The 14882-nt window shown below is 44.5% G+C and overlaps 1 protein-coding gene across 1 annotated transcript in view; it reads left to right on the top strand.

The window, feature by feature from the left end:
• Positions 1–14882, top strand: part of DPYSL4 (dihydropyrimidinase like 4) — a 60118-nt gene that overhangs the window by 20722 nt on the left and 24514 nt on the right. The window contains exons 7-9 of the mRNA XM_066601188.1: positions 475–543; positions 627–747; positions 13629–13785. Of these exons, the coding sequence (XP_066457285.1) occupies positions 475–543; positions 627–747; positions 13629–13785 (347 nt within the window). The remainder of the gene's footprint in view (positions 1–474; positions 544–626; positions 748–13628; positions 13786–14882) is intronic.

Genomic DNA, 14882 nt, shown 5'->3' with positions numbered 1-14882 from the left:
TGGCGCTGGAACGGATTGTCATAGAATGGTAGAGTTGGAAGGGACTTCCAGGGTCATCGGGACATGGAGGTCCCTTCCATCCGTGCTATGGAGAGTTGTACATTAGTTGGAGCACCAGCATTGCATTCAGCCTAAATTTGCCTGACTGTGCACTACCTGTTCTTCGGGAACGATTCCTGACATCCTCATGCGACCCCTTTTGACATCCACAGGATCCCCTTTCGCTGGATTTTTCCATCTAATGTGGTTTCATACTGAAACTGACCGCAAGATTTTATGCTGCACTCCGGGGTCACGAGGATAATTTCCATACAGGGAAACGCCAATCCTCAAAGGGTCGGGGTCTCTAATAAAGTGACCGTTCAGTGCACAGTTGACTCTACAGCGCAGCAGTTTCTCACTCAGCCATAGTAAATATATACCGCCATTATGCAGCCATTGTCATCTAACAAATGTCTAATTTATAATACACAGGAACAAAAGCGCCTGCTAGACCTTGGCATCACGGGACCAGAAGGCCATGTCCTCAGCCACTCGGAGGAGGTAATGGGCTCGTTCATACTCTAGTAGACGCTATTAACTGCTGTAAGGAAAGGGTCTTACTAACACGTATCCGGCCCCTCCAGGTTGAAGCTGAAGCAGTTTACCGTGCAATAACCATCGCAAAGCAAGCCAACTGCCCCCTGTACATCACCAAAGTCATGAGCCGAGGCGCTGCCGATGTGATTGCTCAAGCCAAGCGGAAAGGTAAGAAAAATGTACCATCATTATTACGGACATTCTCAAAGACATTTCATTATGTGCTATTTTCCATGTCCGTTGTAGCAGAAAATCTCATTTGCTGGTGGCTGAAGAATTAATTATTCACACGTGTTTCTGGAAAGTGTTCAAGAGCAGATTGTCACTGAACATATACAGGGTGGGTGCGGAAAAGTAGCCCCCATACCACGGAGCCACAGAAAATCTGTGGCTCCAGGCTACTTTTCCGTGGCGAACCCTGTATATGTGTTCCTGAAAGTTATAAAGGCACATGAACGTATTGTGGCTCAGTGTCTATAGAGCTTACTTACTGTAGGTAAAGGTAAAGTCCCCTGGTGCAAGCACTGAGTCATGACTGAGCCCTAGGGTGACATCACAGACTGTTTTGCCATTGCCTTCTCCCCAGTCATCTTTTACCCCCACCAGCAAGCGAGGTACTCATTTTACTGACCTCAGAAGGATGGAAAGCTGAGTCAACCTTGAGCTGACTACCTGAACTACATGGGGATTGAGCCTGCAACCTTCAGGTTGTGAGCAAGAGCTTGGAACTGCATTTCTGCTGCTCTAACACTCTGTGCCACACAAGGCCCATTTACTTACTGTAGATACTCCATCAAATGCCATCCTATGGCAGTACATAGAGTGCTTATGGCTCTAGATATCAAAGCCATACATGCTCTCTGTACATAAAGCAAACTCTTGGTCCTGAGAACTATTCAGAGGGGTTGTCCAGGGAGATACACCAGGGTCGGAGCAGAATCACTTCTCCGACCCCTGTGTAGTGGCCAGCGCTCTTAATTGCAAGCGACATGTTCTTATGCTGTGACTAAATGCTGCTGTCACAGCTTGAAACGTGTTAGTTAATCGCGCCATTGTATGTCATTCCTGTTTGGATTTTAATATGTCTCAATAAAGCCATTATTTTATGGATGTTGGATCCTTTTTTGCTGCCTTCTTCAATTGATTCCAGTGTGCACCCTGCTGGTGCGCTGCTTCATTTTCCCTGCATAGACTTACATGGTAATTCCCGGAGTGCAGTCCCATGAGCAGGCTGGACCGTCTCTGGTTAGATTACGTCCCTCTAACACCGCCCCTTTAGGCACTGTGACGTAGGGGACATTATCCACACACCGCTCAAAATCTGGTTCTGCTGTTGATCATAGATCCAGAAGTGGGAACTTAGCAGCCCATGTGCATTCAGTCTAGCGAACCTGCCGGATGAACTTCCCATGCGTTAGTCTGGTATCTCCCGGTATGTGCATGAGACTTTGAGTGGCACGTGGATGACTCCTACAGTGCCCGAGAGGGGTGGTGTTAGGGGATATACTCTAGCCAGGAGAGTCAGTCTATCCTGCCCACCGGAGATGGTCCAGCTACGCTACCGGATGGCTTCCATGCAGCCTGGGAAAACTTCATACCTTTTTTTTTGTAAAGGTATGCATTGATCAAAAAGTATAACAGAATGTGGAATTTGGTGTGGAATTCATCTCCTCATTTGAAGTCGTGGAATCTGCTCCACAAATCTGCTGTTCAAATTGACAAACTGTTCACTGCAGCTCCAGATTGCAGTGGATTTTTCCTGCAATACTTGGATGAGAATTTGAAAATTTCTCTTTGCTGCTTCTGTAAATGTCGCAGATACGTAATCAATAGTAAAGTCCTGGAAAACCCCTTTAACCCCTTCATGACACGGCCTATTTTGGGCTTAAGGACGCAACAATTTTTGGCGGATTTTCTTCTTCGTTTATCAAAAGCCATAACTTTTTTATTTTTCCGTCAACGCGGCCGTATAAGGGCTTGTTTTTTGCGTGGCGAACTGTAGTTTTCATCGGTGTCATTTTTGGGTACATTAACTATATTGTAAAACTTTTTTTTTTTTTTTTTTAATGATAGCAGGGAGAGAAAATGCATCAATTCTGACATAGATTTTTTTATTTTTTTTTACAGCGGTAATCATGCAGCATAAATGAGACATTCCATTTTTTCTGCGGACCGGTACGGTTACAACGATACCAAAATTCTTACATTTTTTTAGGTTTTCCCACTGTTCTGCAATAAAAACACTTTTTTTGGAAATCTTTTTTTTTTTCTAAATCGCTGCATTCAAAGTCCTGTAACTTTTTTTATTTTTTGATGTACAGAGCTTTGTAAGGGCTTATTTTTTGCAAGACGAGCTGTAGTTTTTATTGGTACCATTTTGGGGTACATATGGCTTTTTGATCACTTTTATTGCGTTTTTTCGTGAGGCAAAATGCTAAAAATTAGCATTTTGCCTCAGTTTTTTAGCGTTTTGTTTGCGTTTTTTTTCCATGCACAGTCAAAATCCTATGCAACTTATTGTACGCGTCGTTACGGACGCGACAATACCAAATATGTGTGGTTTTATTTTTTTTTACCTTTTTTTTATGCTAATCTGAGAAAAAGCATTAAAAAATGGGGTTTTTACTCTTTTTTTTTTAATTTTTTTAATTCATTTTTTTAATCTTTTTTTTTTTTTTTACAACATTTGTGTCCCCCTCGGGGACTTTGACCACTGCCCTGATGATCGCTGTCATAAGGCATGGCAGAGCTACTGCTCTGCCATGCCTTATCGCTTATACAGCGATCTCAGGCACTGGTGTTACCATGGTGACAGGCCGGGCTCTCGCGATAACATCGCGAGAGCCGGCCGGAGACGCAGAGGGAGTGTGCTCCCTCTGTGAATTCTTTCCCTGCCGCGATCTAAGTAGATCGCGGCAGGGAAGGGGTTAACAGCGGGGGGCGCATCTCCGATGTGACTGACAGCCGGCTCCCGCTGCGGGATAGCGCGGGATCATATGGGATCCCGCGCTATCCCCAGGACGTAAGTTTACGCTCTGTTGCGGGAATGGGTTAACATAGTCTAAACTACAATCATGTCATTTACCTCTCAGGCCGGCAGGTCACTGCTCACATTTTACACGGGCATTGTTCTTCCCAACTGGATTGAGATTCTGAATACCAAATAATATCTAAAAAGCTAATAAACCGTATTTATATCTTCTGCCCCATATTTGAACCAGTAAAATATTTTATACTCTTGCAGAAATCCGGGAATTAGGTCATGTCTTCTAGAAGCCATAATTAATTCCCTAGCATTCTGCTGCTGCCATGTCCTTAGGCAATCCTGCATTTTATAACAGTGACTACATTGTCGCCGCGCACGGATGTTCCTGTTATGGGATATCAGTGCAGTCATTTACTTCATGATGAAGGTGATATATTAGAATTGTATTATGATACGAAGCATTGCTTCATCTAGCTTTAGCTTGAATGATAGCTGATGGGTCTTCTGCGCTGCTAGTAGATGCCAAAATGCCGGCAATTCTCTACTGGCAATGGTCCATTCCAGATCAGATGAAATTAAAATTTTGGACCATCAGGCAGAACGTGAAGCTTATAGAGCTCAAGCAGTGGTGTAGCTTTAGAGGTGATAGCAGTGTCAATTGTAACCGGACATCAAAGCTGGGGGGCCTCACGGGCCCCCCCTGCCACACTGCGCCGTTTAATAATGACGTATGTGCCTGACCAATTATATTGGAAAGACCTCAGTGGATGGGAAGGGTTGCAGTACTGTTACTCACCGTAATCAGAGGCAGAGGGAGTAAACCTGTCCGTGACATTGCTGGCGTGGCCCTGTAGATAACCTCTGCTTGTTCTCACTGGCATTCAAGCAGCAAGATGTGGTCGAGTGATATTTTGCAAGACATGAGAATTCAATGCACCCCAAGCCTCTTATGTTTTCCCCTGTAACCATCCATTCTTCCTCTAACCCATCATACGGGAGGTAGCTAATGGCTCCCACAGCTCTGTTCCCAATAGTGGAAGGCTGATACACTGACCCTGATGTCCCCCATACTGACCTCCCACCAGGCAGAGCAGCTGTCATTGGGTGTAAATATAGTCTTTCAGTGGCCGCGTCATGCAAATTTGGTCTGGCGGGGTCCATAAAGTAGAGGAGGGCACATGACAGCTATTGCAGGCATATCTGTGATGATGTCTGTGCAACACACTCTACTCCTGTGCCCTGAGCCATCTTAACCCCCCCAGTCCTTTACAGGTGGTAGTAGTGATGTGTTGTCCAGTCCAGAAAGCCATTTACAGTACTCACTAGTGGGCAGTGGGCACTGATCACCTGAAGACTAGTACCGCCAGGTGTAGAGCTATGGCACATTTACCTCATGTGGTGCACAGTGTTAAGGCAGTATAAATGCAATCCTCAGCTCTCACTTGCAACCTGAAGGTTACGAGTTCAATCCCTACATGGTAGCCGGCCCGACCTCTGCACAGGGTAGTGGATTTCTGTCACACCTGTGCAAATGTACGGCCATGGATCTGCACACGGATTTAGCCCTTTTGGATGGGCAAATCCATAAGCGGAATTCCCGGAATGGAATTCGCAACCAGAAGTGACATGTTGGCACTTTTTTCCCCACACATCTATTTCAAATCTAGTATACATTACAGTGCAAGTTCCCATTGTAAGTAATGGGATACAAATTTCGCAGAATCGGTTCAGATTCTACATGGATTCCACTGCAAATTCACAGCAAAATATTGGCATGTGAACATATCCTAAAGGTGCTTCAGCCAAGCTGAACTATGCACCAAAGACTGTGAGTCTGTAACTATGTCCCTGACCCCAGTGCAAATCTATAACAGGGCTCCTCACCTATTATGTACTATTTATAATATTGGTGTCTTCTTATGTAGAAGAGGGGCTTTCAGGTCCCATCAGTGAGCCAACTACCCCCTACTCGCCTACTAGTAACTTCTGGCAATTAGCTTTTTAGATATTTGTAGAGGGGAAGAAGAGTGTTATGAGCATTTTCTGGTTATTTGTGCTTTATGAATTCCACAGGAATCACCAACAGTAATAAAATAAATTGATGATTTATATTAATGTGATCTTTTGGTGCCACTTAGTGGTCATTGTCAGGAATGACAGGAAAAATTCTGTTTTGCACGATTAACCCTTTCCAATCCACTGTCTGATGTTTTCCTACATTCTGATTGACGCTTGTATAGCTCCAATGTCAGAAGACATCCGACAGGGTATTCTTACCATCTGTTGCCAGCCACTCCGCTGTCGGAGTCTCTCTGACGCACACACACTGGCTTTAGCCAGCAGATGGCACTGTTGTATAACAGCAAAAAGAGAAAGCCTTTAAGGAAACTCTGAATCCAAAATTGGATTGGAAAGGGTTAATTCGCTTATTGGCATTGCAAGTCATGTGTCCCTGAGAGAGGAAACATGAAATAAAGAGTGAGTCTGGTTTCTGAGTGTGCTGCATCACGGAAAGTGATCCAGCGTGGAGAGCTGCATGACTGAGGCCTGGGATGCAGCGGCAGAGGGAAGCCACTGTTGGAGAACTATTGCTGAGTGCCATCAGAGGGGTCAGACGAACAGCAGAGGACATTGTGCAGCTGCATGAGACAAGGGACAGCTCAGTGACTGTGGGTGCTATTCGTTGCTGCCTGACCAGCCCCTGCATCCAGGAAGCTAATGCTGCTAAATTGGGTGTGAACCCCAGAATTCTACAATGGAGTCACGACCAGAACATTAAAGGGGTTGTCCCGCGCCGAAACGTGCTTTTTTTTTTCAATAGCCCCCCCCCGTTCGGCGCGAGACAAACCCGATGCAGGGGTTTAAAAAAAAAAAAACGGATAGTACTTACCCGAATCCCCGCACTCCGGTGACTTCTTACTTACCTTGCGAAGATGGCCGCCGGGATCTTCACCCACGGTGGACCGCAGGTCTTCTCCCATGGTGCACCGTGGGCTCTGTGCGTTCCATTGCCGATTCCAGCCTCCTGATTGGCTGAAATCGGCACACGTGACGGGCGGAGCTACGAGGAGCAGCTCTCCAGCACGAGCGGCCCCATTCAGAAGGGAGAAGACCGGACTGCGCAAGCACGTCTAATCGGGAGATTAGACGCTGAAATTAGACGGCACCATGGAGACGAGGACGCTAGCAACGGAGCAGGTAAGTGAATAACTTCTGTTTGGCTCATATTTAATGCACGATGTATATTACAAAGTGCATTAATATGGCCATACAGAAGTGTATACCCCCACTTGCTTTCGCGGGACAACCCCTTTAAGAGACTTCTGCAGTGTGCTGTGACAGTGTTGAACCAGAACCAGAGAATCTCTTTAGAAATCCTTTGTCTCCGAGACATAACGAGGATCGTCCTTAATAAACACCAAGTGCAGACAAGTAAACAGCATCAGATAGTAAGCAGACCTGCTAGATAGGGACAGAGACATATCATGTTAAACAGTCAGAGACAAGCACATTTGTTGGCTTTTATACCTTGCTGGATATAAGACAGAGTCTTGCTGGAACTTTGTACCAAAAGCACATCTGTTTGCCTTATTCAGACAAATTCCTCATATGGTTTCTTTGTTAAATATAGACTGTGTGCTGCATAGGGCCATCTCTAAGTTAGTTCTTCTTGCAGAAAGTCATAGTGCTCGTTGTACAGAAAACATTGTAACTGTAAATTGCATAATGTGTACACTAAAGGGGATTCAGATGAGCGGATGTGCCAATACGTTCACCCGTACGGAGCATGTTTTCGCATGAAAGAATTTAGTAGATGGCAAGAAGCAGGCTGATATGTCCGTGCTAACAGGCAAGAAGCAGGCTGATATGTCCGTGCTAACAGGCAAGAAGCAGGCTGATATGTTTGTACTAACAGGCAAGAAGCAGGCTGATATGTCCGTACTAACAGGCAAGAAGCAGGCTGATATGTCCGTACTAACAGGCAAGAAGCAGGCTGATATGTCCGTGCTAACAGGCAAGAAGCAGGCTGATATGTCCGTACTAACAGGCAAGAAGCAGGCTGATATGTCCGTGCTAACAGACAGATTTTTTTGCGAAAAACTTCTTTTCCCATCAATAAAATGGCAACTAAATGCCTAATAAGGTCCAGCTGTTTTCTTTTCCCTGTATTGTACATTGTTTGTAGAACTGCTATAGAAGTCTATGGCAGCTTTCTGCATAACACGGACAAAGATAGGACAGGTTTTATCATTCGTCCAAGTTAATCTATTGAAATCGAAGGCATCACTTTGTTATAAGGCTGGATTCAGATGAACGTATATCAGCCCGGTTTTCACGCCCAGCCGATATATGTCGTCCTCATGTGCAGGGGGGAGCCTGGAAGAGCCAGGAGCAGTGCTCTGAGCACCCGCCCCCTCTCTGCCTCCTCTCCGCCCCTCTGCACTATTTGTAATGGGGAGAGGCGGGATGGGGCGGGGCTAATTCTCAGAATTTAGCCCCACCCCTGTCCCGCCTCCTTTAATCTCTAAGGGTGAGATTTTCACGTGCGGAAATACCTTCAAATACATTTGTCTGAATTCACCCTACATCTTGTGATAGTTAGCTAGTGATAGTCAGGACTGCAGAACGAATTGCTAAATGTACTCAACATTCACCAACCATTTATTATCCTTGTTTAGGTATATTCCTCTGCCATTATCAGTTGTAGTAAAAAACTATTTGTTCATATGCCTTGGTGTCTGCCTCGTATCCTGAACTTGTGTCGCACTACTACCCGTCATATATCTAGTATTTTTTTAAAGCTGATTAACCCTTTTCAATCCAATTTGTATTCTGGTTTTCCTAGGGGGCTTACTCTTTTTCTGCCTTTATACAATGCCGCTATCTGCTGGCCAAAGCCAGTACTGCATAAGGTGACACATTGAATAGGCTCCGACAGCAGAGAGGCTGGCAATATACAGTAAGAGAACCCTGACAGACGTCTTCCGACATCGGAGCTGTACAGCCTTAAATCATAATGTCTTCAGAGGTCAGACAGTGGATTGGAAAGGGTTAAATGGATAAAATTATTAAATTCACTACTATAGGTTATTGCACTTCTGTACATATGGATGGAGCACATCCTAATTATGAACAGTGGTGCAAGTTATCTGTAGGTAGGGATTTTTTTTGTCTATGAAAACCCTTAAGTCCGGGGCTGTTTTTTTTTTTTAATATATATATTTTTGTTTTCTTCTCCCTATTTTCAAAAATTCATAACTCTTATTTTTAGTAGCTGTATGAGGGCTTGTTTTTTGCACAACAATTTATATATTCAATGGTACTTTTTACTGTACCACATAATGTACTGAAAACTTTTAATTTCTAAGTGGAGTGAAATGGAAAAAGACACACTCGTGCCATCATTGAGGGGCACATGCCCATGTCCATATGCATAAAATGCTGAGGGTCTCCCCGCAGCGTTTTACACATTCTGCATTCATACTTTCTGCCAGCTAAGAGACCGCATATGGCTATGTTTGCCACTGCGCATGTCCACGAATCACATGCACATGGACATGCGTAGTGTGATTTTTTTAAAATTATGTATTGTGTATGGACAGCTTATCATACGCAGCCCATACAAATGTGTAGGGCTCACACTGCATAGGTACGCAGAGAAATAGAGCATGCTGCAATGCATTTCTCTTGCGTATCGATACGGAGTGCACACAAGCCGGAGTCCATGGATCAATGAAAGTTGCATGGATGCGTGATACTGGCGAAAACAGAATCGTTGGCATGAGCCCTTAATGATACAGTGATACCGAATATGTTTTTATTATGAATACAGGTAAAGTTTGCTTTTTAATATCCTTTATTTTTTACATTAAGGAAACAAAATTCACTTATATTTTTAGACTACAACTTGCAATCACTTATAATATATACTGCAATGCTTCAGTATTGCAGTGTATGGGATTTCTGTTGGTTTTGTATTAGGTCATGCCACAGGCACATCTTCATAGGCAGAAGCATATAGCAGCTCCGGGGGCCTGTCATGAGACTAGGATGGCTCCTGGTCCCTTTGGACCTTCCAATTGGTAATTGGGCCATTTAAATCATTGTGAACTCTAATTGCGGTACTTGCCGCCCGGTGTTGACTGTGTTTTATTAATCCTGTACACCTAGGATGTACGTATACAACGTAGGGTGTTAATGCATTCATGACTGATGCATAAAGGGGTTAGCTCAGCAAAAAAACATTAAACACCTATCCAGAGAATAGATGATAAACGTTTGATTGCTCGTGGTCCAACCACTGGAACCCCAAGGGATCCCAACAACAGAACAAGAGAGTAGCGGTGTGTTTTTAGGACCACCGCTGCATTCACTTCTATTGGACTTGCAGAGTTACAGTGGATAAAAAACATCTACACATCCCCTGGTAAAATGCCCCTTTTTGGTCATGTTAAAAAATCTGACAAAGATGAATCATTGCAGATTTATTTCCACCTTCTATAAACTAAAATCTTTTGGGGTAGAAAAATTAAAAAAATAAAACAATGTTGTTGCATAAATATCTACACCCTAAGCAAAAACTTTATTGATGTCCCCTTTGACTTTACGACAGCATGCAGTCTTTTTAGGTCGGTGTCTCCCAGCATGGCACATCTTGATTTGGCAATCTTTGCCCACCTCTTCCTTGCAAAAGCGCTCCAAATCTGTCAGATTTCAAGGGTCATCTCATGTGTAGCGCCTTCTTCGGGTCAACCCACAGATTTTCAACGGGATTCAGATCAGGGCTATCCTAAAACTTGGATCTTCTTCTAGACAAGCCATTCTTGTGTTAATTTGGAGTAGGTTTGTTGAAATTTTTCTTGATCCTCAGCTGATATTTGGAACTGTTCATAATTCTCTCCACCTTGACGAAAGCCCCAGTTCCAGCAGCAAAAAAACATCCCCAAAGCATAATTCTGCCTCCAGCATCTTTATTGCGGGTATAGAGTTCTTTTTGGTGATGCCAAGTGTTGGCTTTGTGTCAAACATATGTTTTGGAATTTTGGCCACAAAGTCCCCCCTTGGTCTCCTCAGACCATAACATGTTCTCCCACATACTTTTGGCAGACTTGATGTAGGTTTTGGCAAAACATAGCAGGACTTGGATGTTCTTTGGTAGAAAAGGCTTCCGTTTTGCCACCCAAGCTCACAGCCCAGACATATGAAGATTGTTGTCACATGCACTACACGACCAGTGCTTGCCAGAATTTCCTGCAGCTCCTTTAATGTTGCTGTAGGCCTGTTGGCATCCTCCCGGACCAATTTTCCTCTAGTCTTTTCATCAGCTTATGAGGGACTGTCGCATCTGTGCGAGACTGCTGGCAAAACTATAGTGAGCAAGCTAGTCATACATGTGATCGCAAGACTGATGGCAGCTAGACACAGGAGCAGAACAAACAAAGGGGTACGGATCTGAGTGGAACACCTTGAACCTCTCCAACAGGGCCCATCTTGAAGCGGAGCACCCGTCCTGAAAGGGATAACCCTACTGTTTGAACAAGGCAAAATCCAAAGTTAGAGAGGAACCGGAGAACCGAAATGGGGACTATGTAAGGACTGAACATAAAATACAGAACACCAAAAAAATTGACAACAGACAAACTGCAGACAACAGACGAAAATGCAGAGAATGCAAAACAGACAGAAACACAGAGTATAAGGCAGGTTTGCTGTGCGTTCTCACAAGATGTATAACCAGGACTTCCAGCCAGGAAGAGCCAAATTATATATCTAAAGGGAAGTTGCTGATTGGCTAACAAAGCTGTCAATCCTCACAGGCAGCTCAGTTGCTGACATAATTAATAGGGATACTTATTAGCGGATAGAGCTGTAAATCACCAGCTAGGACTTCAGCTAAGCAGCAGCAGGGAAATATTTAACCCTAAATAGTAAGGACTAAGTATGTGTGCACCGGTGGCAACCTGACAGGGACGTCCAGTCCTTGGTAATGTCACTGCTGTGCCAAATTTAATGACCATCGTCACTGTGTTCCATGGCATATGTAATGCCTTGGAAATGTTTCGGTCCCCTTCTCCTGACTCATGCCTTCTAAATCAGATCCCTTTGATGTGTTGTAAGCTCTTTACAGACCAAGAAAATGCCAGGAAAATCCTCCTAGTAGAGCTGAACGTCAGAATCACAGCAGCAGAATGGCCTTGTGTGGTGCGCAGTGTTAAGGCAGCAGAATGCAGTCCTAAGCTCTCACTCATGACCTGAAGGTTGCAAGTTCAATTTCTGCTTGCTTCGTGTAGCCAGCTCAAGGTTGACTCAGCCTTCCATTCTTTGAAGGTTGGTAAAATGAGTACCCAGCTTGCTGGGGATTAACCATTTCCAATCCAATGTCGGGCCTGCCCTGACATCATAATTTCCCTCCGCAGCTCCGATGTCGGTGCAGGCCTGACACTGCAGTGCAGGAGTGCATCTGCACCCGATCATCAGACGCATCGGGTGCAGATGCACTCCTGCACTGGTCCTCATTGAGGACTCCCGAGGAGAAGAAGGCAGAAAGGGTTTTTAACCCTTTCTGCCTTCTCCTTTACACATTACATAGCGCTCAATTAGCGCTATGTAATTCAGAGATTCTGGCCGGCGATCATGTGACCGCCAGTGTTACCTGACCCCCGGCGGTCACATGAATGCTGAGCCGGGAGCCTGCACCGTGGGAGGACCTGCTTACCTGACCGGTGTCTTGCGCATTCTCTTTCTGTCTCCCGGCCCGGTGATCATGTGACCGCCAGGTGCCACCTGACCCCAGCAGTCACATGATCGCCGAGACGGGAGGCAGAAGGAGAATGCGGAAGACGCCAGACAGGTAAGCAGGTCCCTCCCTGCACCCTCCTGAACTCTGTCTGTTCAGGAGGGTGCAGGGAAAATGTATTTTTTCTCACCCATTCTCCCCAGCTCCAATTTATTTGGAGCTGGGGAGAATGGGTGAGAAAAAATAAATGAATTGAAAAGGGTTAATAAATAAAATTACCTGAAAGTGCTGTGAAATAAGTTGGTACTATACAAATAGCAAGTTCCTTCAGAGTATTGACTACTATTTAATAGTTTAGATGTGATTGGCTAATTCTGAACCCAACCACATCCCCAAATATTGCTCATGGTTTTTAAGATCTCTGCTTGCAGCCATTGAATGGGGTATCATTGTTTACTTTTGATGATAGAAATCAGTCCTGGTCATGTGATGATCACAGAAACTTTTACAACAGTGTTATCATTATTCCTTCACTATGGAGCTAGTAAAGGTACGAATATCCCATAGGAACGGTAGTCGTCATTCTGTGAATGGAGGTGGTGCAGGCCGGAGATCATTCCAGCCTGCCCACTTCCATTCACTGTAAATACGGGTCGTTCATAGCAGTGTCCATATTGCAGCAGTCCGGATAAGTACTCAGGCACAGCTTCCATTGAATGCAATGGGACCTGTGCCTGCAGTACCAACTTGAGCCACTGCTATGTCAACAGTATTATCTGCAGTGATGGCCCCTGGTCAATAGCTAATGAGTGGGGATCACAAGCAGCAGACCCCCAACCTTCAACTATTGATGATCTATAATGAGGATAGGTCATCGGTAGTATAAGTCTCTGACAACCCTTTTTTAATAGATGGGGTCTCCTATTCAGAGCTCTCATCTATTGCAGCAATCATCTACAAAGAGTGTCTAGCACGCTAGAGGATCCAACACGGACAACAAATTGATTAGCGAATGCTGTAATTCTTCATTTGCCCTGTAGAGGTGCTGCAGGGCAGCTGAACACTGGTTGCCTATTTCCTGCATAGATTACATTTGATTGTTGGAGTTCCTGGCAGTGGGAATCCTCGTGATCATTGGTCTCCTCTCACAAAAAGCATTGCCCAAAGCCAACAACCTTCACTGTCCAACAGATTCCCAGTGCCAGATTTTATCAATGAAAGTCTTTTATGCTATTCAGGTTGGGATGATGTTAGTGAGATCAAACCAGGTGATACATTAGTGATCGCGTGTTGTGCCTATGTAATAGTTATCTTTCTGTTTTATAGGTACAGTGGTGTATGGAGAGACCATAACAGCGGGTTTGGGCACAGACGGCTCCCACTACTGGAGCAAAAATTGGGCAAAAGCTGCGGCTTTCGTTACATCACCACCTATTAGTCCTGACCCTACAACTGCAGACTATCTCAGCTCTTTACTATCCTGGTATGTAAAGGTCACTTCTGATTCTGCTGTGTTTTTTGCCTACTTTGATCATTGAGACTCTGTAGATTTCTTGTCATTCGGTTACACCGGTATAAAACCTCACCTGCAACCAAAAACAGTAATAGTCATAAATGGGTCCACCAGGAACTGCCTACCTATGGTATTATTATGATTGAGTCGCTCATAGGCCTTCAGCCCACTATTTTTAATATACACTGAATGGTCGCTTTATTGGAGACCCCATGTAGTAGAGTGTTAGACCTCCGTTGGCCTTCAGAACCAACCAGCAGTTCAAATTGGCATAGGCTCTACTAGATGATGAAGTCATTCTGCAAGAAAATTGACAGTAAGCCTTGTGTAGGTACTGACATGTTCTGGTCAGCTGACAAGGAAGATGGAATTACTACCCCTGCAGCGCCACCTATTGGATGGCATCATTCCTTCATATCAATGTCAGACCTCTTATACAGGTCTTTATAACAATCATTGGGAATAGAAGCCATCTGGCTTGGTTTCCTATTCCCAATCATTGTTATAAAGACCTGTATAAAGGGTCTGACATTGATATGAAGGAATGCTGCCATCCAATAGGTCTCACTGCTGAGGTAGTAATTCCATCTTCCTTATTTGCATAAATTACCCAGAGGAGCTTGCATGGCCTTATAAGTCTCCTCACTCACCTTCTAGCTGTCCACATGCCACTGTTTGGTGCTTTCTTTGGTGAGATACTATGCCATTCCCCACCCACTTACCCCCTAGGTGTCTCCACATACTTTTTCGGTGCTCTCCTTAAGGAGATACGACACCCCTCCTGGTCATCTGACAGGAAGGGTTCATTGTTTCATGCACCAAATACCTTTCCATCAGAGTGCTGGAACAGAAGTCTGGATTCTTTTGATCAGGCGAGTTATTAGAGTTAGATCACCTGCTAACAAAATTGCTAGTTTAATGAGGGTCTCAAGATAAGGATGTCCAGACCTCTGCCTGAAAATTCTGGACAGTTGGAGTAATGCTCTATGGTGGCATGTACGGCCTTATTAAAATGGGCCTTATTGGGGACATTAAAACAACTATGCAAATTTATATCCAACCTGATA

This window comes from Eleutherodactylus coqui, chromosome 4, assembly GCF_035609145.1.
Source record: "Eleutherodactylus coqui strain aEleCoq1 chromosome 4, aEleCoq1.hap1, whole genome shotgun sequence".
Taxonomy (NCBI): domain Eukaryota; kingdom Metazoa; phylum Chordata; class Amphibia; order Anura; family Eleutherodactylidae; genus Eleutherodactylus; species Eleutherodactylus coqui.
This window is presented reverse-complemented; position numbering and strand designations above follow the sequence as displayed.